The sequence below is a fragment of the Hippocampus bargibanti genome, linkage group LG18, assembly GCF_051943395.1.
Source record: "Hippocampus bargibanti isolate YZ-2025 linkage group LG18, ASM5194339v1, whole genome shotgun sequence".
Lineage (NCBI taxonomy): Eukaryota > Metazoa > Chordata > Actinopteri > Syngnathiformes > Syngnathidae > Hippocampus > Hippocampus bargibanti.
In genome coordinates, this window is record NC_142751.1 from 15,250,226 (window position 1) to 15,274,096 (window position 23,871).

Consider the following 23,871-nt stretch of genomic DNA (forward strand, 5'->3'; position numbering starts at 1 on the left):
TATATATATATATATATATATATATATATATATATATATATATATCCCTGGACTCAATAAAAGCACATTTTATGCTAGGTTAGCAAATATATGAAAGTGATCATAGCGTAGCAAATGTCCAAAAGTTGCTGTGAGGCTTAAGCAATAAATAACAACCAAATTGTCCTTTTTTTTTGGCATCATAGCGGTAGAGGGCAAAAGGCTAGCAAGAGGGTCCAAAGAGGCGCCAGAAGCCACAAGGGCGACGGCGAGAACCGGGACCCTAATGGCGACGTGCCGTCCGAGGTACAGGAGCAGACCTCGTCGCCGTTGTGGGCGTGATCCGGGCGAGGGTGTATGTTGACCCGGCTCTCGGTGCTCTTTGCTTCGCCGCCCGGCGAATCCGACTGCATGTCGGGGCAAAGCAGCCAGTCTTTGGCGATGAGGCGCGGGTAGTGCGCCTCCGCCTCCATGTCGCTGTTCGGCACGCGCCAGTACTCCTTCCCTTTGAAGAAGTAAGACGAACCTGTATGGAATTGAGGCAGGGCGGGTGTTCAGTTTTTCAACAAATAGCTAATAGCTAGCGAATAGATAGCTAATAGCTAGCAAATAGATAGCTATTAGCTAGTGAATAGATAGCTATTTGCTAGCGAATATATAGCTATTACCTACAAAATAGATAGCTAATAGCTAGCGAATAGATAGCTATTAGCTAGCAAATAGATAGCTATTCACTAGCAAATAGATAGCGAATAGATAGCTAATAGCTGGTGGATAGATAGCTAATAGCTAGCAAATAGATAGCTATTAGCTAGCGAATAGATAGCTATTATCCAGCGAATAGATAGCTATTAACTATCAAATAGATAGCTATTAGCTAGACTTTAGCGGGACTTTCTGAATCTCACCAGTTCTGAGCTCTTTGGTGGCAGTTTTAGGACACTTTTAGTTATTTTTCTTGGTGTTTTGCATTTGACTAAAAAATATCAGTCTGCGTGTTTTAGATATTTTAGATGCTATAAAACTTTTTTCCGATGTCAGTTAGGAAACAAAAAAATGGGGTCGGTTGTCCTTTAACATCCATCAATGAGGGTGGAGGTGTTTTATGGTGAGGTACACCTAATCATGTTTCTCATTTTGCACGACAAAATGAAAATAAGAGCAAAAATTTGCAGCGTTGTTGTGCTGAGTCGTTTGTTGCTCTCATTATAATACAAAAAAAAAAAAAAAAAAAAAAAAAAAAAAAAAAAAAAAAACTGAGGAAGACGTATCATCAAGGGCTTAATTTCATGAATCACTGATCCGGCATTTAAACTGTTTACATTTTCGTTGTCATTACTGGAGCCCGCCGTGCGCCTTATGTTACAGATACGGATGGATTCAAATGCGACATGGCCAGATTACCAAATAAACATCAACATTTTTTTGTATAAATTAATTAAAAAATAAATCAATATATATACAGTAAAGTCTCGTTATATCGATATCGGATATATCGATAGTCCCGGTTATATCGATATTTTCTTGCACGCACGGAAAATTACATGCAAACTTGATATATCGATAGTCCCGTTATATCGATATTTTTTCGGACTCCCTTGAATATCGATATAACGAGACTTTACTGTATATATTAAAAATGTAGACATATACACACACAAACACACATATATACACACACATACACACACTTATATACATATATACACACACACACACACACACACACACATTTCCAGGATATATATATATATATTTTTTTTTTTTATTTATTTTTTTTTAAATCTATTTTTAAAACAAAAAAAAAAAATCTATTTTTTTAAAATGAATTTATGACAAAATGTCCAAACAAAAAAAAAACGTTAAAAATTAAAAAAAATTCCTAAGCACTTAGAAAATTAAAAGATGTTATTATTAATTAAAAAAAAGTAAAATAAAATGTATTTTATATCTAAATTTTCCGAAACTAAAAAGGTTGATTTATTTGTTTTGCTGTTTTTTAATAAATAAATTCAAAACATAACTGTATATTTTATTTTTTAAATATATTTTGTAATAAATAAAATATAAAATCTAAAAACTGAAATACAATGCGTGCCTCATGTTATGCTAGAATGCTCTTCCGTAAGAAGTAAATGACCATTTTAGTTGGCAATTTGGGATACTCGTAGAGTGTGAAAATTCCCACGTTGGACTACCGACCGTCTGACCAGCTCATGGCGTCGTCCAGCTGAGGGGGCAGCCCCTTCCACAGCGCGCTGTCCTTGGGGTAGCCCAGATCCGTCCGTCGCAGGTGGTCGTCGTAACGCCAGTAGCGGCTATCCTTGAAGAAGTACGTCTTGTGGTTGTGGAGCCACACAAAAGCCGCGTCGACGCTCTCCAAAGGAAGGCCCAAGTCGCTGATTGGACGCGGGTAACCTTCCTCCATCACGTTGTCTTTAAAGACCCAGTACTTCAGTCCTGAATGGCCGAGCAAAGACAATACAACTGATGTTTAGTCTTTTTATTCTCTAGCATTATGCTAATACTTGAAGCTAATGCCTGTAGCGAATGTAGCTCATGTTTGAAGCCAATACTTGAAGCGAATGCTTGAAGATAATGCTTGGAGATAATGCTTGACCCTAATACTTGTAGCTAATACTTGTAGCTAATACTTGTAGCTAATATTCGAAGCTAATCATTGAAGCTAACACTTGAAACTAATACTTGAAGATAATATTCGAAGCTAATCCTTGAAATTAATACTTGAAGCTAATATTCGAAGCTAATCCTTGAAATTAATACTTGAAGCTAAAACAAAAATGAGAGTGCTATCTGAAGCAAGCTGTACGCCATTCCAAAATCCCTTTTTGGAAGCTATCCTAAACACCTAGCCATCCGCTAAAGTAAACTTTCCTTGACGAAAACCAAGCGTTGATATTTTACTTGCATTCAAAGGACGATTTGAAGAGTTTATGTAGCAAGCTAGCGCACCTTTAAAAAAGACGATTTTATGGTCGCTCGGTCTCTCGTAGACGGCGTCCACGTTGTCCAGATTAGCCGGCAGGCCCCTCCAGAAGCGGTGGATCTGAGCGGGACGCAAAGAAACCAGGTGCTTCTCTCGAGTCAGCCGCCAAAAGTATTTTCCTAGCAGGACAAAAAGAAAAGAAACACAAAAATAAAAGCTGCCGCAGCCAAATGCGCCAGCGTTCACTCAACCCAACAGATAACTCAAACAGATAGAAAGCTAGCTAGCTAGCAAATAGATAGCCAATAGATAGCTAAAAGCAGCCAGCTAGATCGCTAGCTAGCTAATAGATAGATCGCTAGCTAGCTAGCCATTCGTCTAGCTATCTATTAGCTGTCTGGCTATCTTGCTGGCTGGCTACCTAGCTAGTTATCTATTTTCTGTCTATTGGCTATCTATCTCGCTGGCTATCCATTAGATATGTATGTGGCTGGTTGTCTGGCTATCTATCTATCTATTAGTTGTCTGGCTGGATGGCTATCTAGCTGGCTGGCTACTTAGCTAGCTATCTATTTGCTCTCTATTAGCTATCTGGCTGGATGGCTATCTAGCTAGATATGTATCTGGCTGGCTATCAGCTATCTATTAGCTGTTTGGCAGGATGGCTATCTAGCTGGATGGCTACTTAGCTAGCTATCTATTTGCTGCCAATTAGCTATCTATCTAGCTGGCTGGCTTATAAATGAAAAGTATTATTATTCTGATGTTAGCGAGCAGAATTTCAACCAGCCGGAAGGAAAAAGGCATATCGATCGTTTAAGAGGCTAGAGCGCATTTGTAACGGGAAGGGATTCAGTTTGAAAGCTTTCCGAAATGCCAAGTGGTGTTTGTCAGGACACAAAAAGTTGTTCCCTGTTGCTTTTGTCAGCGGGAGGCTGCGACCACTCAACATGGCCGACATAAAAAGCTTGATGCTTCCCAGCGGGTCTCGGTTGGGCATCCGCCGCAAAAGCACTCTCAGCCACCCCAAAACTTTTTGAAAAAAAGAAACCTCCTCGCACATCCCCTCAACTGCTTCCCTTTGCCCCGCCCACTTTGCGTTTTTTCTTTCTGCTTTGTGGCTACCTTTAAAAAAAAAGGCCTCCCCTCGAATCTGGGCCACTGCATCAAAGTCGCTGGTGCATCTGTCTGGGGCATCTCGCGCCAGTCTGAGAGAGATGAGAGGAAAGAACACAGAGACTGTTTAAAAATAGAGACAAAAAAACAAGTAGAAGAAGTAAAAGTGGACGTTTAGCGGCGCTTTTAACTCATTCACTGCCAGACGTGCAAAAATGTGCAGTGTTACTTGATTTTCAGGACGACATAAACACTCAATATACCGCTATTTTCATAAAACAGCAAAACCCTTCACTAAATCGGCATGGTGGGGTGAGGTTCAATTTGGACCTTAGGCAACATAGGCTTAGTTATGCTGATGAGGTGATACCAGGGGAAATTGGGCAATCAGGCCAGTCGTCAGTCAGGACAATAGAAGTAATCAGTGGAGCCGCAGGGATTAGTCTTCTGCTCCCCCCCCCCCCCCCCCCCCCCAACCTGAGAGCAGGGACCTATCATAGCAGAGTCCGGCACCGCCATGTCTGGACAGTAGGGATATATATATATAGGGACGAAAGTACCAGTAAGACTTTAGTTTGCTGACGAAGCTTCTTGGATAAGAAGCGAAACCTTCATAGAAGTACAGATGACGGCTGAAGAAACCTTCTCGTCGATGGAACAGTCCTGGACGACAGAGCTTACACAGACATTTGGGAATGCTGTTCTACGTCATATTTTCAATTTCCAAATACATTTATGAATGAGTTAAAAATCACGTGGAGGAAAAAAAAAATGTCGTACTTACTGTAGAAGGGTTTTGTTTTGTGGAAGGTCGATCAGGGTCGGAGGCTGCGCCGTTTGGGACGGCTTGCTTGGCTCGTTTGTATGAGAAACGGAATCACGGACACCTGAGTTGAGGTCAAACAGTCACACTTAAGATTTGAGCTGGAACAAGAACTACAACAAGAACTACAACAACAAGAAGAAGAAGAGGAATTGATGAATATTAACATTTGTGGAACATTTTGTGTTATTGCTCACTGGGAGAAATTTTATTGGAGCTGAAGATCAAGACAACAAATCATGGCGGCCTCGTGAGGACAAAAACGAGCGTCGTCCGTCATACCGTAAAGCTGCCAGACGCGGACTTTGTCTTCATAGGGTAAGTTGTACTTCAGAGGGTCTCCGACGGGACCCTGGTAGTAGGGTCTCATGATGGACTCCATGGCCGAAGTGTGGACGAGGCCGATGGCGTGACCAAACTCGTGGACGGCGACCGCGAAAAGGTCCATCCCGTGAGAGTCTGAAGGAAAACACATGACTGGTGAGCAAACGGAGTTCAGAGCATCCAAGATCAAGCTTGTGCGCCATCTTGTGCATTTTCTGGCCGCTACATTGGAGTCCACACGGCTTGAATTGATACGGGAGGACTCCTTTCATCGATTGCAAACATTTATACTTTCCTCTTCAGAACTATTTGAATCATATTCAGAACTGGATGACGAACAACAAAGCATCTTCTCCCAATCTGAAGCCATTGTTTTGATTCTGGAGCAAGGCAGTTTGTGAAGGAGTATCCTGGCGTGACGTCACGAACAAGGGGCGGGGCTTTCCGAATCTCCCCGTTTTGAGCTCATTTTGTGGCACTTTTGGGACACTTGAAGTCATTTTGATTGGTTTGTTGCATTTGACTAAAAATATCAGCCTGCCTGGTTTTGGGTATTTGACTGACTTGACTGACCAGCATTCACTCAACCCGGAAGTCACTCAAATAGATAGACCAGCTAACTAGCCCAATCACCAATAGATAGCTAATAGATAGCGCAAAAAAGCCATCAAACTACCATACTATAAAACTGTGGTAGGTACTCCAACTAAAAATATCGGCACAAATGGGATATCTTCAGACTTTTTGGGAACGCAAACAAACACGTTTTGGACTCGACTGAAATAAACCAGACTCATCACTTCAGCATTTGCTTAGTTTTGGTACCAAGAACATACGAAAGTTAGCGACGATGTGACCTTGCCGTGTTGGCTCGGGTGTTTTTCAAATCTAGTTCAGGTGTTCTAAGTCACGGACGTTCATCAGCTTACGGAATAAACGAGAAGACACGGCACGGTGGAAGCGGGACAATTCTCCCACTGCAGAGTGTGCAGAAGAGAGATAACTTTGCTAAGCCTGCCTGACTCTCGGGGGTTGCCAGTCACAACCTGAGAGCCGGGAGACAACTCGGGAGCGGATTCCAGTCGTTCAAAAGAAGAAAAAAAAAGCCTCACAGATTCCAAATTAGACACCAGTGAAGTTCGCCAGAAATGCGGATCGCTAACACCCCCCGAAAACTGTAACCTTCATTTGGCATCAAAAGGGACACACTTTCATCCTTTGCAAGACAAATAGCACCTGTGATCTACGGGAGCACACGCCGTTGACAGGAAAAAGGGGAACAAAAAGGAGGGAGGGATTGAGAGAAAAGCCATAGTGGACCGGGCGCCGCGTTTCGGAGCCGAAACGAATGGTTGAGGACAACGTTTGGCATTTGACAGCAGCGTGAGTTTTGATATGATATGAACCAATCACATTTTCTTTCAGATTGAGACTGTCAAAAGCTTGCCGAGATTTACCAATGAGTCATTAAAGGACAACCGACACTATTCTTTTGTTTCCTAACTGACATCAGAATCTAGCATCGGAAATAGCCAAAACACGTCAAATGCAAAACACCAATAAAAATGATTTAAAGTGCCCCAAAACTGCCACAAAATGAGCTCGAAACTGGGCAGATTCAGAAAGTCCCGCCCCCTTGATCATGACCTCTCGCCAGGATACTCGTTCACAAACTTCCTTGCTCCAGAATCAAAACAATGGCTTCAGAGAGTTTAGATTCAGAGAAGATAGTTTCTTGTTACTTCATCCAGTTATGAATATGACTCAAATAGTTGTGAAGAGGAAAGCATAAATGTTTGCAATCGATGAAAGAAGTCATTTTGTATCAATTCGAGCCGTCTGGACTCCAATGTAGCGACCAGAAAATGCAACAAGATGGCGCCAAAGCTCCGTTGGAAATGGGCTGATTTGTGCGCTGGGAATTTGTGTCAACTAGTATCAAATAGTCGTCTTGGTGCAACACACATCGATTCACCATCGCATTATTTATGTTTTCCTTCTAATTTTGCCATCAACACAGATCAACACAGTTTTCAGACCAAAGTACCCAAAATGCATTGTGTGTCGCTTTCTCGGTCAGGGGCGTTTCCTCCGTGACGTCACATCAGGAATTGTCATCAACTCGAAAACAAGACTTCCTGAATATTCAGCGCAAGTCTTAAAACGTAAAATCTAGCTCTATGTGTTGGAATCTTTGTCAAATGCGCTCAGTCGAAGTCATTTGAAGCCATTTTACAAATTATGGACGCAACTTGTCCGGAGGTGTCGGTTGTCCTTTAATGGAAGTCAGATTTAGCAGCAGTGGTGAATCGGTGCGGTAAACGCGCTGCTTAATATTCCGCTATTCAGCATCATCACGCACATTAGCAGTTGGCCTTAGCGGACCAAAGATTTAATGTCCCGCTGAGAACAATGTACTTGGAGAGCCTGCAAAGGAATTAGCAAAGGCAATTACTCAGCGTTGGATTTGATCCGATAAGGTCCATTTCTCTCCAGATGATTACAGAACCGAGGCGCTAACATTCAGATGACCTAACAAGTTCTTCCAGACAAGTTGAACAATTTAGGGATGGCTTCACATCTGTTGTCTTGGCGGATCGGCAGACGGCGTGATAAACACGTCTGCCGATGGTGACGGTGGGCGTTTGTGAGATCGCAGCGCAAGATGAAGCCATTAGCTACGCCTCGATTGAGCGCTTGCACCGTTCCACAAACAGAGCTCTATGGAGCTCAAAAACCTCAAAAAGTCACATTTTATACATGTCTGCTTTCATATGTGGCTACATGTTAGCATAGCTAGTATCTTAGCGTTAAGTGTGTGGTAATCTAGAGCTATTGGGGCCAAATCTCCGTTTGTAGAGATCGTCCCATGGTGCTTCTTTCAAAAGTGGCTACATATTAGCATAGCTAGCATCTTAGCGCGAAGTGTGTGGTAGTCTTGAGGTACTGGGTCCAAATGTCCGATTGTGGAGATCGTTCCATGGTGCTTCTTTCATAGGTGGCTACATGTTAGCATAGCTAGACTCTTAGCGTTAAGTGTATGGTAGTCTCAAGGTACTGGTTCCAAAGCTCCGATTATGTGTTTTTACTCTGTAACAAGAAACTAGAACACGGAGGAAAGCGCACCCCGTCGACACGGTTCCGGTGAGGAATGCTAATCGTGCAAACGTCAGCTTCTTAGTCCCGTCGACGTGCCTTCAAAGCCGGATCTGAACCTTCCAACCGCAGCTGATGCTGCGACTTCTGACACCTTTGATTGGTTTCACACAAACGAACCATCAAGATCTCAAGGACTTTGCGACTGGCAGGCTAACTTCCTCCAGGCTATTTGATGCCAATCTCCAGCATGTTTTGTCTCCTCCCTAATGAGCAAACGCCATCGTTGATTTAGCAATTTTCGGTTAGCGTTATGTTTTTTTTTTGTAGCGAGGCCCAACCCTTGCAGCATCACACCGCAGATGGTTCGTTTGGGAAAACACAGCAAACTTCCCATCGCTCTGCTAGCTTGCAACCACAACTACTTTGGAAGCAGACAAAAGTCAGCGTCAAGACGTTGTGTTTTCCAGCGCTTGACCGTGACTTGACGGAGGCTGCGTTGCGTTTAGAAAAAGCATCGTGTCCTCATTCCAAATCAGCAGCAGCCAATTTTGGGGATGAAACACGTTTGGATTGAGAAATCACCATGGCGGTGTTGCCGAGCTCAAGAAGGAAAACTTTCGACAAGCTTCCAAACCGTTCCTGTTCCTGTCGTCGTTCAACAAGGAGGGTGGTGACAACGTTCAAGGTCAGAGTAAAGGTCATTCAAAAAAGGGGAGGCTAAAAATAGTCACTTTAGAGCAAGGATGTCAAAGTCATTTTTTGCCGCGGGTCACCTTGTTGTGACGGTTTCCTCTAGGGCAGAGGTTCCCAAACCAGTGATACCTCAGCTTACGAACTTAATGTGCTCCCAGAAAGTGTGTGTAATGTGAAAAGTGTGTCTTCCACACATTCATTTCCCATAGGAAACCATTAAAAATGAGAATAATCCGTTCCCAGGTCCCCATAAAACATAATTTTCTAAGCCTTAAAACTACACACAATATACCTTATTTTATGTATAATAATTGTACTATATGGTGTTATACTTAAAGAAATAAACTGTAATATAATAAAGTCGTTTTATTGACCTTTGTGATGGTCGTTGATGGCTTGGTGGAATGTGGAGTCTCAAGGAGCTCTGGGTTGTACATCTTGGAAGTTGTGATATTGCAACACACTAGAAACTTTATGAATAGCTGCTTCCCTTGCTTGTCTTTTCTCTTCAAATTGTACAGATGACTTGTGCGGGTTATTTGTGGAGCCTGATAATGGGATATTTTCACCTTGCAGTCTATACTTTGCCTTTGAAGTTGAAACGAGTCCAAATTTCACGTTGTTTTCTATCCACATCACTCATTGTGGCGCTCCGTCTTGTTTGCCGAAAGATAGTTTGTATGCCAAGATTATATTCTTGAAAAGTTTTTTAGCTAAAGCGTTTCTTAAAGAATTTTTTGAGCTTAATATTTTGGTGTTCTAAGTTTCAGAAGCATACAACATTGTCACTCTCTCACCTGGAGATCTGAAGGTCCAGGCCTCGTCATCATCAAAATGCGTATCCCCGGCGGTGAACCTCTCCCCAGGGAAAAAAGCGTGGGCCACGGCGCCCCCGGGCCCGTCGAAGGGATAGCCGTCGTGGTGGTCGGCTTTGGTGAAGTCGATCTGCATGTCGGCGTCGTTTCCCGCCACCTCGTGGAAGTTGAGCGGCGAGATGTCGCTCCAGACCTTCAGGGCGTAATGCATGAGGGCTCGAACCGTGTCCCTTCCCAGTAAAGCCGAATCCTTGGGGTACGTCCTCACTCTGAGACCGGAGAAGGGATCAGGATGATAGACGGGGAGAACAGAATTAGATTCTGCCTATTTCTGAAAGCGAATCGGGGACGTTTCTGATCATCCGATTTGCTAATCAACCAACCTGGCGCTCATTTTCTCCGCATACACTTTGCAGCTAGTTCTCTTAAATCAGCCAATGGAGATGGATAGCGAGCATCAAAACGGTGTTAGCACAGATCAGATTTAGCTAACAGTGTTGACGGCAACAACAACAAAAAATATTTATCTGGCTATCTGGCTGGCTACCTCGCTTGCTAGGTGGATATCTATTTGTTATCTATTAGCTAGCTATCTGGCTGGCTACCTGGCTGGCTATCTATTTTTTACAGCACCTCCTGTATTTTGTTTTTCTACTTCTTCCATTCCTTTCCTCTTACTTTCATCACTTTTACTGCTGTGAAATGTATATTTTTCCACTGCCAGACTAAGAAAGGCTAATCCGATCCATCGACGGCATATCAACCCTTTGGGTACAACTTAGGCTTTTCCTGACAGTCGCTAACAGCTGTGAGCTACGGCTATAATTAGCATGAGGACGGACCCCCGCCGCTGACTTATGACTGTGGTTACGACTTCGCTCATTAGCGACGACGTTTGACTTTCAGTCTGGTCTGACTTCTTTTGAAATTGTCCTTGCCTGAGAGATTTGAACTGTTATTAATGAGGTAAACAGCGATATCACCGCCGACAGATAGCACATCCTTGGCCCCTCCCCCACCTGAAAGATTGATTTATTTTTTTTCACCGCGCCCTCAATGGCTACCTAGCTAGCTATCTACTTGCTGTCTATTAGCTATCTGGCTGGCTACCGAGCTAGCTATATACTGTTTATTAGCTATCTGGTGGGCTAGAGGCTATCTAGCTAGCTAGCTATATATTTGAGTTATTCCGGGTTGAGTGAACGCTGGCTATCTATTAGCATTTCCCTTTTTTCTCCATGTTAGCGCTTTGTTCCAGCTTCAGCTGTTGTTGAAGCGCTTTATTAGCTGTCTAACTAGCTAGCTATCTAGCTGGCAAGCTATTTGGTATCTATTAGCCATCTAACTAACTAGCTGGCTATCTATATAGCTAGCTATTCTGTCTATTAGCTATCTAGATCACTACCTGGCACTCACACACACACACACACACACACGCACGCACACGCACGCACACGCACACACACGCACGCACACACACACACACACACACACACACACACACACACACACACACACACTCCAAAAAAGGTTCTCTCTGGATAAAACAAATGGACTAAGCGTGTAATTTGGGTCCAAGCGCAGCTGGAACAGCTGCGGTTCAAAATACAAACATTGTCCTTGATGCTAACCGCAGCCGGCAAAGTTAAATGCATTACATTTGAACACAACGTTGATTTTTTTTTTTCTTGTTGTTTTCAGCAAACTGGCTATTCAATTACCCCGCCCAAATAGGCATCCGTCCATTTTTCTTAAGCATTTATCCTTTTTTTTGGGGGGGGGGGGGGGGGGGGGGGGGGGGGGGGGGGGGGGGGGACTGGGCGGTTTTGGAGACAAGCCCAGCTGAGGATAAAGGCGAATACATCCTGCATGGCGTTTTTGGGCTAAAAACACAGTAAAATTAGAGAGACGAACATCATCGTCAATCATTCACTCTTAAAGGACAACTGACACCATTTTATTGTTTCCTAACTGACATCAGAAAAAGGTTTTCTAGCATCTAAAATAGCCAAAACACGCAGGCTGATATTTTTTAGTCAAATGCAAAACACCAATAAAAATGACTTCAACTGTCCCAAAACTGCCACAAAATGACCTTGGAAGTGGGTAGATTCAGAAAGTCCCGCCCCCTTGTTTGTGATGTCACGCCAGGATACTCCTTCACAAACTGACTGGCTCCAGAATCAAAACAATGGCTTCAAAGAGTTCAGATTCGGAAAAAGATACTTTCTTGTTACTTCATCCAGTTATGAATATGATTACAATAGTTGTGAAGAGGAAAGCATAAACGTTTGCCATCGAATAAAGAAGTCCTTCAGTATCAATTCGAGCCAGCTGGACTTCAATGTAGTGCCCAGAAAATGCACAGATGGCGCACAAGCTCCGTTGGGAATGGGTTTATTTGTCCGCTGGGAATTTGTGTCAAATTACACCGTCTTTATGCGTGTTACTGCAATTTGTTGTGACATACAACGAGTCACCGTCACGTTATTTATGTTGTTTTCCTACAAATTTCGCGATCAACACGGTGTTTTCAGACCAAAAAAAAAATCCCAAAATGCATTGTGTGTCGCTTTCTCGGTCAGGGGCGTTCCCTCCATGACGTCACGTCAGGCATTGTCATCAACTCGAAAACAAGACTTCCTGAATATTCAGTGTGAGTCTTAAAACGTATAGTATAGGTCTATGCGGTGGAATCTTTGTCAAATACGCTCAGTAGAAGTCATTTCAAGTCATTTCACAAATTATGGACGCAACTTGTCCGGAGTGTCGGTTGTCCTTTAAAGGGATGGCAACCCAAAGCGGGCAAAGAACGCACCGATTGAAGCGCTACAACGTCACCGCTGTGAGCCAGCGATGGATCCATTCAGACAAGCCAGAATGCACACTGTGATCATTGGATGTCAAAAAAAAATATCAACACAATCAACCATTTGAAATTTTTGGGGAAAGCGTGGTCTTTCTCACCTCCAGGATAAATGCCTTTTTTTCCATTTGTTGGAAGGATTTGGACTTCGTTTTGTGCGACCCGCTGCAGCTTCCGTTTCAGCGACATCCGGCAGAGAACATCTGGGGGTTTTCATCAGCCCTAACGTCGCTTGATCTGGAAAAAACGGAAAAAATGATTGTGTGATAGATTTTAGGACAATTGAGATTGATGAAAATGTTTGATGGTGTCATATGTTTCGCTTCTCATCCAAGAGGCTTCGTCAGCGAAGAAAAAGTTGCTGGTAGTTTACAAAATAGGGTCTGGAGGTCATGGTCGCAAGTATGGGTGGTCGTAAGTCGAGCTGGTTGTAAGTCGGATGTTACCTGAATATATATCCCTACTGTCCAGAAGTGGTGGTCCCTGCTATGCTAGGTTAGTTCTACTGTCCTGACTGATTATGGGGTCTACGAATGGCCTAATTGCCCCATTTGCTCTGGTATCACCTCATCGGCATAACTAAGCCAATGTTGCCTAAGAAGACTGTTGTACGAACTATCCAAATTAAACCTGACCCCACCATGGCTACCAGCAAATTTTAGTTCGCTGACAAAGCCTCTTGGATGAGAAGCGAAACGTCCGACACCTTCAAAGAAGTCCAGATGACGGCAGAAGAAACCTTTTCATCGATGGACCACTCCTGTACGACTGAGAGTTTCCACAGATTACAATTGAGATTGTTTATTTTCTTTTATTTTGAAGGATAAAAACACTTGCCAAAGACTCCAGTTTCCTGAAGTCCTCCAAACTTCTGCATGGCTTTGATGGCCTTGGTCAAAGCCTCCTTGGTCTGAAGTTGGCCAGTGACTGGATCGGGCGGCGGCAGGTAACCAAACTTGCTCAGCCAGTCCTGCAGGCAAAACCGGAAGATTCACACACAAAACACACAGAGGCCATGGCCAGTGCTTTATCGGCGCCCAATCATGAAAAAAAAAAACGAACACATTCGGGAATGCCGCTCTACGTGATATTTTCTATTCCCGAATACATTTGTGAATGGCAGTGAATGCGTAAAAAAAAAAAAAAATAAAATAAAATAAAATAAAATAAAATAAAATAAAATAAAATAAAATAAAATAAAATATAAAAATACAATGAAAAAAAAATCCTGCTTCCCTTCATGGGAATACAATAAAAATAATAATAATAATATAAAATAAAAAATAAAATACAAAAATATAAAAATAAAATGAAAATAAAATATCAAACAGAAAAAAATAAAAATAAAAAAAAAATAAAACAAAAAACGAAACATGATTTCATAAGGTGACATTGATGCTGGATTTTAGCAGTGCGTTTCTTCTTCGTCTGCGTTTGCGCTGATGTTCTTCACCCTCAGCCGCATATCAATAAACACGTCGACGTAAAAGAGGATTTCATTAGGCGTCGCGTGGGCGATATTCGCCGCCGCACCGACTAAAAGCTCTTGCGACGTATGGAAATGCCCTTCTCGTATAAAATGGCTCTTCCCCCTTTTCAAGATACATGAATGCATCCGCAAATTTTACACGTGGTGATTTGTAGGCTAAAAGCTCTCGGCGTACTATTTACACGCATAGGCACTTTGCCATGTTATTCACTCGGAATGTGATTTTTTTTCTCCTGGCTTTGAATTCAAAGCTTTTCGCTGATGCCAAATGTTTTTTTTTTATTAAAGGATTACAGGTTCCAGTGTCCGGGATTACCGAGGTGCAAACACTCTCCTGTACGAGGATAGTGCTAAAGTACGTCAAAGCATTTTAAGGAAAAGCCATTTTTTTTGTTTCCTAACTGACATCAGAAAAAGGTTTTCTAGCATCTAAAATAGCCAAAACATGCAGGCCGATATTTTTAGTCAAATGCAAAACACCAATAAAAATGACTTCAAGTGCCACAAAATGAGCTCGAAACTGGGGAGATTCAGAAAGTCCCGCCCCCTTGTTTGTGACATCACGCTCAGATACTCCTTCACAAACTGCCTTGCTCCAGAATCAAAACAATGGCTTCAGAGAGTTCAGATTTGGAAAAAGATACTTTCTTGTTACTCATCTAGTTATGAGTAATATGGAAATACATAAATAGAAAGCATTACAAGAAAAACATTATTTGTGATGTTAATAAATGAAAAATGAAAAAAAATAAAAAATAAATAAAAAATAAAAAAAAATACAAAAAAAATTAAATAACCTAAAAAAAATCTAAAAAATAATTAACAGATCAATGGTAATCGACATGAATGCATTTCCCATCCCAGCCAGCTTCCAAAGTGCCCGCGACCGTTTGGAACAGTGTCAACACAAAGATGGACTGGGTGGCTCCGTGACCCCTGACCCTGAGAGTCATAAAGTTCAAAAGGTCACATTTCTCTGACTGGGTCATTTCATGTCAGTGACGACAAACATGAAGGGAGCCGGCAGCTGTGCATCAGGCTTTAACAAATGAGAGGTTGTGGCGGGGTTGCCGGGGTGGTCGCATGTATGAGGGGACGCTTCACGGAATTGTTGCCATGGTGACACCATAGCTACGGAACTTGACGGCCATTCATTAAAGGCGATGATGTCAGCGTTACACACAAAGGTATGAATGTCTGTTGGGTCTGATTTCGTTAGCGTCAACAGACAAGCCATTATTGGAAGGAATTCATTTTTAGGCTTGGAGGGGCTTTCTGTTCTTTTTTAAACATATTCAACAATACATTTCATTTCTAAGCGCCTTTCAAAACTCTCAAGGTCACTTGACAGTCACAGGATATGTTTTTTCTGCGGGTGAGCAGAGGCAGGCACACGCACCAGCGTTCACTCAACCCGGAAGTAACTCAAACAGATGCAAGCTATCTAGCTAGCGAATAGATAGCTAATAGCTAGCGAATAGATAGCTGTTAGTACTTGAGACGTGAAACAAAATGGCGGACCAAACAATGAACAATCTAGTGCGAAGAATACACTAGACTACGACAGTCTACTTGCACGCGGCCAATTGTCGGAATAAAAATGGAGTAAATTAGGTTTATGAATAATAGATTTTTAAAAAAATGTAAGCATAACGTGTTTGAACAAGAACTAGTCCTGTATCAAATGATACATGTATTGATTACGAGGAGCATTTGCGCAAAACATGCAATGGTGGGGCGGATACCCCCAAAAAACAATGCATATAAATCAAGTGCGGGAAGACGTGGGGTACAATTGGGACTCTCACACATTCAGCAGACAACTCCATTTGTCAAATACTCTCACAAGGACTGCCTGAGGCCAAATCTCATCACATTTTAATCTCAACCGAGACTTTATTGGTCATTAGGATCAATGAGAATTAATTGGAGCCGATGAAGTCAAGTGAAAGAGAAAGAAGATGAACACGGAAGCGGCCATGACTTCGAACATTTACACTCGGTGCTACCTTGTTATCTCACTTAGCTGTAGAGTACGCATCATGACACTACCAGCATACGTGGAACTGTCGCGGCTTGGAATTGAAGCGGATTTATGTGAGACAATCTCTTTTCGTCAATGGATGCTACAGCTTCGCGTTTTGCTTTCAACATTTAGCTTGTAGCAGACGTGCACGTTTCACCGTGACGTCCCTGATCCACTGGTGAAAAGGACGCTTTGTTCCTCTTTTTCATGTCGAACTTGTGGAAGAGGATCTGAGGGAACGAGAGGGAGTCTGGCACCGCCACGTCTGGACATTAGGGATACATATATACAGGTCCAGAGCTACCAGCAAATTTTAGTTTGCTGACTAAGCCTCTCGGATAAGCGAAACGTCCGACACCTTCAAAGAAGTACAGAGGACGGCTGAAGAAACCTTTTCATTGAAGCCCAGAGAGGAAAGCGCCCTTGGCAAAAAAATGACTTTGACAACCTTGGGTTAAGAAAAAATCCTGAAGTAGAACACGGCACGTACGTCTTAAGAATCTCACAGTAGTGTATCCTGAAGCTTTGGTACGACCACACACCGCGTTCCACCACTATGATCTTCGCCATAAGGCTTCTGGAATGACGGCAGCTGTTACGTACCACTGACATATATTTATATATATATTTGTATATATATACTTGAACACACGTGCACGAGGGCTTATATGCGTTCGGATTTATTTTTAGCGCCAACTCGGTCTTTCAAGTTACGGCTCGAATCGTCGTTGCAACACGCTATAGTGCTATAGCTAGCGTGTTGCCTTGTTCCATTCAGACCACTAAGTTGTTGACGTTGACTCCACAGTGCCCCCGCTGGCCGCAAAACACTCGAATACTTCAAAGTCAGCTTTTATAATAATAGATTTCATTTATAAGCACCTTTCAAAACTCTCAAGGTCACTTTACAGTCATAGGGTAAGGTTTTTCTGTGGGTGAGCAGCGGCAGCCACACGCGCCAGCGTTCACTGAACTCGGAAGTAACTCAAATAGATAGCAAGCTAGCTAGCGAATCGATAGCTAAGCAGCGGCAGCCACATGCGGCGGCATTCACTCAACCACGAAATATCAAAGACACGTGGAGAACAGACAAAAGCGCTTAGTTCCTACGAGTAATTTGAGAGCGGCGCTTTGGGCTTTTCTTGATGGTGTTATTAAAGCGCGCCATTTTGGCAGCATCCGATGGCAAAAAGCGAGAGATTATTTTTGGGGCGTCCGCACCGAAGCCAGAACCAAGACCACAAACCACCGTCCGGCCAATCGTTTGAAAAGAAGCAGTCGAAGCGAACTTTGATCTTGTCAAAGAGGAAACGGGGCGGTGCCACAGTCGTTAAAATAGAAACGTTCCACATGGAGTTGATTTGAGGTTCCCCCCCCCCCCCAAAACACACACCCGCTCTGCTGCGGGTCAACTTGTCATGGAGTCGCCATGGAAAAAAGCTTTTGCGCTAGCCTCGGTTCGAAAGGAAAAGCCTCACTCGTGCGATTGGGGAAAAACAAAGTAGCTAGCAAAGTAGCTAAGCGAGGTAAGTAAGCTAGCTATCTGGCTGGCTATCTATAATATATGGCCAGCTAGATAGCTAATAGCTGAAGGATAGCTAGCTGGATAGCTATCTATTAACTATATAGCTGTCTATCGAACTAGCTAGCTAGCTATTAGCTATCTATTGGGTAGCTGGCTAGCTTTTTATTTGAGTTACTTTCGGGTTGAGTGAACGCTGGCGCATGTAGAAAAAAAAAAAAAAAAAATCATCATTTTGACGGTTATGAGCACAATTCGGGTGTGATCGAGGAACATCCCTTCAAAAAAATATTGATAAAAATTGAATCCGCTTGCTCTCAACTAGCTTGATGGTTGGGGAGGAGCCATTTGTTTTTTTTAATCAATGCATCAAGAAGGTCAGCGGTGGGAGTGATGGGGTCCGTGGCCCATCTGGCTCTGGAAAGCCCCCACCACACCCCACTCCGCCCCCCCCTTTTTGTGATTTACAAATTGCCTTTGTTGAAACATGCTCTCCCCAAGGGCTCCAATTCATCCATTTCCTAATGCCGGTTAGCATCCAGAGCTAGCCGACCAGATTAGCCACAAGTCAATCACAAAAGTAAACCCCCCCCCCAAAAAAAAAAAATAAAATAAAATAAAATAACAATAATCATAATACATTTCATTGATAAGCCCCTTTCAATACTCTAAAGGTCACTTTACAGTCACTGCATAGGTTTTTCTCTGTGGGTGAGCAGCGGCAGCCACACGCACCAGCGTTCACTCAACTCGGAAGTAACTCGAATAGATAGAAAGCGAGCTAGCGAACTAATAGTTTGCTATCAGATAGCTAGCTAGATAGCTAATACAGATAGCTAGCTAGCTAGCCAGCCAGCTAATAGATAGTTAATAGATTGCTATTAGATAGCTAGCTAGATAGCTAATAGATAGATAGATAGATAGATAGATAGATAGCTAGGTAGCTAGCCAGCCAGTTAGACAGCTAATAGATAGCCATCAGATAGTTAGCTAGATAGCTAACAGCCAGCTAACCAGCCAATAGATAGCAAATAGATATCCCGGTAGCTAGCCATTAGATAGCCATTAAATAGCTAATAGATGGCTAGCTAGCCAGTTAGATAGCTAAAAGATAGCTATCTAATAGCTAGCTAATAGACAGTTAAAAGAAAGCTAGCCAGCTGGATAGCTAGATCGCCAGCCAGCTAGCGAGATAGCTTGCAGTGTACATGAATCAAAATGACAGACGCTCGTGAAACGTTCAGTCGTCATTTAACCCGACACGTGTTTTTGGAATATGGAAGCAACAGAAAAGACACAAGACGTAAAATCCACAACCGTGATATCCGATCCCCCCCAAAACCATAAAAAGAGTCACGGAGATGATTTACGCAAGGCATCGCGTAGCAATTTGCTTTTCTCTCTCCTTACCGTGATTTTTTTGGAAAGAGGAAAATGAAACGTTTGAAACAAGAAAGTAAAGCGGAGTCTTCGCCAGTTGTAAAGTTAAATTAAGCGTCACCTTCATAACTGCTGACATTTGTATTAAAAAAAAAACATGGCCGCATCTCGCTTTGTGTGTCCGGACGTATTGTCGCGATTGGCTTAAAAAAAAAATGTCTTTCTGGGGACGACGACGACGACGTCCCGCGTCAACTTAGGACCAGTCGTCTTGTCTTTATTGCAAGTATTCAAAAAAAAAATCAATGACCTGGTTTGTTTTTAACGCACCTCATTTGAACACAACTGCGTCGTGATTGGGCCTCGGCCCACTTTAAAGTGGAAAAATCGCAAGGCGGGAATTGGAAACAATGCGGACAAGCCAAGACAATGTCCGTCATTTAAATGTGGTTACGGGCGGAACAAAAGAGGGACACCTGGGAGGGGGGGGGGGGGGCATTGTAACCTAGCCAGATGCTTAAAGGACAACCGACATCATTTTTTTTGTTTCCTAACTGACATGAGAAAAACGTTTGATAGCATCTAAAATAGCCAAAACACGCAGGATGATATTTTTAGTCAAATGCAAAACACGAAGAAAAAGGACTTGTATTGTCCCAAAACTGCCACAAAATGAGCTCGGAACTGGGGAGATTCAGAAAGCCCCGCCCCCTTGTTCGTGACATCACTCCTTCACAAACTGCCTTGCTCCAGAATCAAAACAATGGTTTCAGAGAGTTTAGATTGGGAGAAAATGCTTTCTTGTCACTCCTCCAGTTATGAATATGATTCAAATAGTTCTGAAGAGGAAAGCATAAATGTTTGCAATCCATGAAAGAAGTCCTCCCATATCAATTCGAGCCGTCAATGACAGCAATGTAGCGTCCCATAAAATGCACAAGATGGCGCACAAGCTCCGTTGGAAATGGGCTGATTTGTCTGCTGGGAATTTGTGTCAACTAGTATCAAATAGTAGTCTTGGTGCAACACACAACGATTCACCATCGCGTCATTTATGTGTTTTCCTTCTAATTTCGCCCTCAACACGAAGTTTTCATACCAAACAGAGTACCGCAAAATGCATTGTGTGTCACTTTCTCGGTCAGGGGCGTTCCCGCCGTGACACTTAGGGCATCGTCATCAACTCGAAAACAAGACTTCCTGGATATTCAGCGCGAGTCTTAAAACATAAAATATAGTGGGACCTTGGCTTATGAACTTAATTAGTTGCCAGACAGAGTGTGTAAGGCGAAAAGTGTGTATCCCAAAAAATAATTTCCCATAGGAAACCATTAAAATGAGAATAATCCGTTCCCAGGTCCCCATAAAACATATAGCTCTATGCGGTGGAATCTTTGTAAAATACGCTCAGTAGAAGTCATTGTGAAGTGATTTGACAAATCATGGACGCAACTTGTCCGGTGGTGTCGCTTGTCCTTTAATATGTATGCTATTAGAAAATGTGTGATGAATTATGATTGAATGTTTTTTGTCACATCCCAACGCTATGAACGTCCAAAAAAAAAAAAAACTTCTTACCACGCCGTCGTCTTCCCGCGCCGTCTCCGAGGGAGCCGCTCGGCAGAGATGCAGAAGCCACACAAGGGGAACCACAAGGAGCATCTCGCCGCATATAATCCTGGTCCACAGAAAAACCGGAGTCCTCGAAGCGACATCCACGTCGCGGGACGGCGCTCCGGCGGAAAAAAAATGGGAAGAAAAAAACACAGTGGATATAAAATGTGTGAAAACAGGTGGCAGAAGAACTTTGTGGCTATCGTGAGCCCCCGTTCCGTGTTTTCGGTCTTCTCCACAAGCAAATGGAAGCAGCTGCGCGGCGTTGCGTTGCGTGGGCTTTTTTGAGTGTGTGTGTGTGCGCCTAGCGCGCGATTCCAAGTCACACGAGTGGACTGGAGAGCTTGGATTCGATGAGGAGGGCGGCGAGGGGGGGGGGAAACGGGCAAAAGAGGGCGGGGGGTCTCTTGAGTAATGTGAGATGCTTTGTGAGTTGATCACATCAAGCCAAAAAAAACAAAATCTTCATGATCCAACCATAAAAACGGTTTAAAAATCAGGAAATAGCTGCTTGCACTTGACAGTAGCATTCAAAGATGGCTCCGAATTATCACTTTAAAGGACAACCGACATCACTTTTTTGTTTCCTAACTCACATCAGTAAAAAACGTTTGATAGCATCTAAAATAGCCAAAAACACGCAGTGTGATATTTTTAGTCAAATGCAAATCACCAATAAAATGACTTCAAGTGTCCAAAATGTACAAAAAAAATTGAACTGCGAATTGGGCATTTTCAGGAAGTCCCGCCCCCTTGTTCGTGACGTCACGGCAGGACGTCTTGCCTTACTCGAGCATCAAAACAATGGCTTCAGATTGGAAGCATATGCTTTCTTGTTACACATATGATTCAAATAGTTCTGAAGAGGAAAGCATACATGTTTGCAATCGATTCAAGAATTTATTCCGTGCCATTTTGAGGCAACATTGGAGGGGAAATGTATCGCCAAAAAAGAGGTAGAAAATGGCGACCAAGCTCAGTGTAAGGAATTAATCAGCCCGTTCCCACAGGCTGATAAATTCCTTACATGGAGCTTGGTCGCCCTCTTCTGGCTCTTTTTGGTGCAACATGACGTTTTCAGACCAAACAAGTACAGCAAAATGCATTGACGTGATGGAAGGACTGCTGCAACGTGTCCTTTTTTCGGTCAGGGGCGTTCCTTCAGTGACGTCACATACGGACTCGTCACCAACTCAAAAACAAGACTTCCGGAATATTCAGCGCGAGTCTTAAAACGTAAAATATCGCTCTATGCGGTGGAATCTTTGTAAAATACGCTCAGTAGAAGTCATTTGAAGCCATTTTACAAATTATGGACGCAACTTGTCCGGAGGTGTCGGTTGTCCTTTAAAGTCAGAATTCTGAGAATAAAGTGAGAATCTTGCCAACCTTACTTTTTTTTTTTTGCTTCAGTAGCCCTAATCCTCTTCCGCAGGGGTCATAAGGTCAAGTTAAACAGTCAACAATTTGCATTACTTTCTCCATCCTTGTTTCCTGCCGCTTGGCCTGTCGTCGTCTTGTAGGCGTTAGCATTTCTTTAGCAGCACCGATGTCGGAATTTCAAAAGGGTTCACCTCACAAGCGCACGTGTCATGTTTCCTCCTGGTTGACACGTTTGAGAGCCGGGAATTTCAAGGACGGGGAGGTTTTAAATAATTCATGATATTGCATTTTGTAGGATGAAAATGTAAAAATAGTATCTTTTGCAGAATCTCTGCCCCTTTGTTGTTGTTTTTTTTTCTCACTCCGAGCTGTCTCCCTTCAACACCTTTGCGGCTTCCCATGACAATCCGTTCTATTTTGTCTCAGCTGTTCTCTTCGATTCTTTTAGTCCAACACCAGAAATTACACTTTTCATGTGATTTTTTTTCATTGATTGCTTCATCAATTGTTTTGTTACATGAAATCTAACATACAGGTATACGCCACGTGACTCATGCTGCTTCACCAAGTCAAAAAAAGAAATAAATAAACGATGTGATCATATATCAGAATCATCTTTACTGGTTTACTGGAGGTTTTGTCGGTTCAAATTGCATATATGTCCATATATGTCCTGTTTCAATCAGTTTTCAGCGGTGCTTCCTCTCTAAGGGTCCTGTTTTATTGACATACTCCATGTTCCATTTTTGTTATCAACTTATTTTAATTGGGGCTTGAAGCAAGTCGTGCAACTCCATTTTGAAGATACAATCCATATTGATTTACATAGAGCTCTACCAATAGCTTTAATGAATTAGAAACGTTATAATTCATTCCTTTCCGTTCAGGACATATCATTTAAATCAGACATTTCACACCTGGGGCGATATTTTGTATTCAAATGAATTGTGCTGGACGAATTGGCAGGCTCCAGACTATCTTTTTTGAACCGAATCGACCCGTTATTATGTTTGCATGCAGACACGCGCACATGCAACGATGAGCAATCATCAGTCATAACAGAACCGAATATGAAAAGATGAAGAAAATGACGGCCTACCTGTGTAAACATCCCACTCGGTGACATCGAACGTACTTTTGCAGCTTGTTCATAGCACGAATATCACCATTTCAGCTCTCGTGGATGCTTCCGCTGTCACTTCAGATTTCCGTTCGATTGCAAATGAAAAACAAACTTTTGTATGGGAAAATAATAATAAAAAATAGACAAAAAGATACATCGCAAAAGCTGGGATTGCAAGCTGCAATTATAGTTAACAGCGAACAACTTCCGGCGATGTCGGTCACGCACCACTATAAGCGAAAAAGTAATCGCTTTTATTTTATTTTTTTTATACACCTTGAGGGTAAAGTGAACCCCATGGGCAACTTATGGTCTAGTATACAGTATTAATTAAATATATAAAATTGATATCATCAAACTTCCTAAGCACGCGTTCCCTCTCACGTGATCTATTTGGATCATTCCAATTGGTTGGGTCACCGTGCTCTCTCCACAATCGTAAACAACAGCTATTAAAAAGTTTTTATCTTGCAGCAAGCGACCACTTGCACACAATATGTTCATTTTTAACAAAATTATGTCACGGGAATATGATTTGAAACTGCAATTTGAAACGACAACCTTTTTCTGCCGGTTTCTCTCGCCAAATTTGCCATTGGGATGGGGGCCGTAGCAGCGTGCTAAATGTTGTGCTAAGCATTGCGAATTATACTGGCTCAATATCTATTTTAA

At 42.6% G+C, this 23,871-nt stretch overlaps 1 protein-coding gene across 2 annotated transcripts; it reads right to left on the reverse strand.

The window, feature by feature from the left end:
• Positions 1 to 25: 25 nt before the first annotated feature.
• LOC148884920 (matrix metalloproteinase-17-like) lies at positions 26 to 23,418 on the reverse strand. 2 transcript variants are annotated; one of them, XM_089020992.1, is made up of 11 exons: positions 23,176 to 23,418; positions 20,658 to 20,812; positions 13,500 to 13,632; positions 12,764 to 12,899; positions 9,779 to 10,065; positions 5,148 to 5,324; positions 4,827 to 4,929; positions 4,052 to 4,134; positions 2,953 to 3,105; positions 2,182 to 2,439; positions 26 to 505 (listed from the first exon to the last, which is right to left on the reverse strand). In XM_089020992.1, exons 2-11 carry the CDS (start codon positions 20,739 to 20,741, stop codon positions 180 to 182), a joined length of 1,740 nt encoding a protein of 579 aa, XP_088877118.1. In that variant the 5' UTR covers positions 20,742 to 20,812; positions 23,176 to 23,418; the 3' UTR covers positions 26 to 179. The 2 variants fall into 2 exon arrangements, with proteins under 2 accessions (XP_088877118.1, XP_088877119.1); XM_089020993.1 differs by lacking the exon at positions 23,176 to 23,418 and having other exon boundaries at positions 20,658 to 21,090.
• Positions 23,419 to 23,871: the final 453 nt, after the last annotated feature.

What these genes read in the sequence shown, in the direction of transcription:
- LOC148884920 (XM_089020992.1), bottom strand. Translation starts at nt 20,741, where the DNA reads ATGCTCCTTGTGGTTCCCCTTGTGTGGCTTCTGCATCTCTGCCGAGCG. An exon ending in CTGGACCTTCAGATCTCCAG is followed by an intron (nt 5,325 to 9,778) that starts GTGAGAGAGTGA and finishes GTTTTCCTTCAG; the next exon opens with ACTCTCACGGGATGGACCTT. An exon ending in TAAAATCGTCTTTTTTAAAG is followed by an intron (nt 2,440 to 2,952) that starts GTGCGCTAGCTT and finishes TCGGCCATTCAG; the next exon opens with GACTGAAGTACTGGGTCTTT.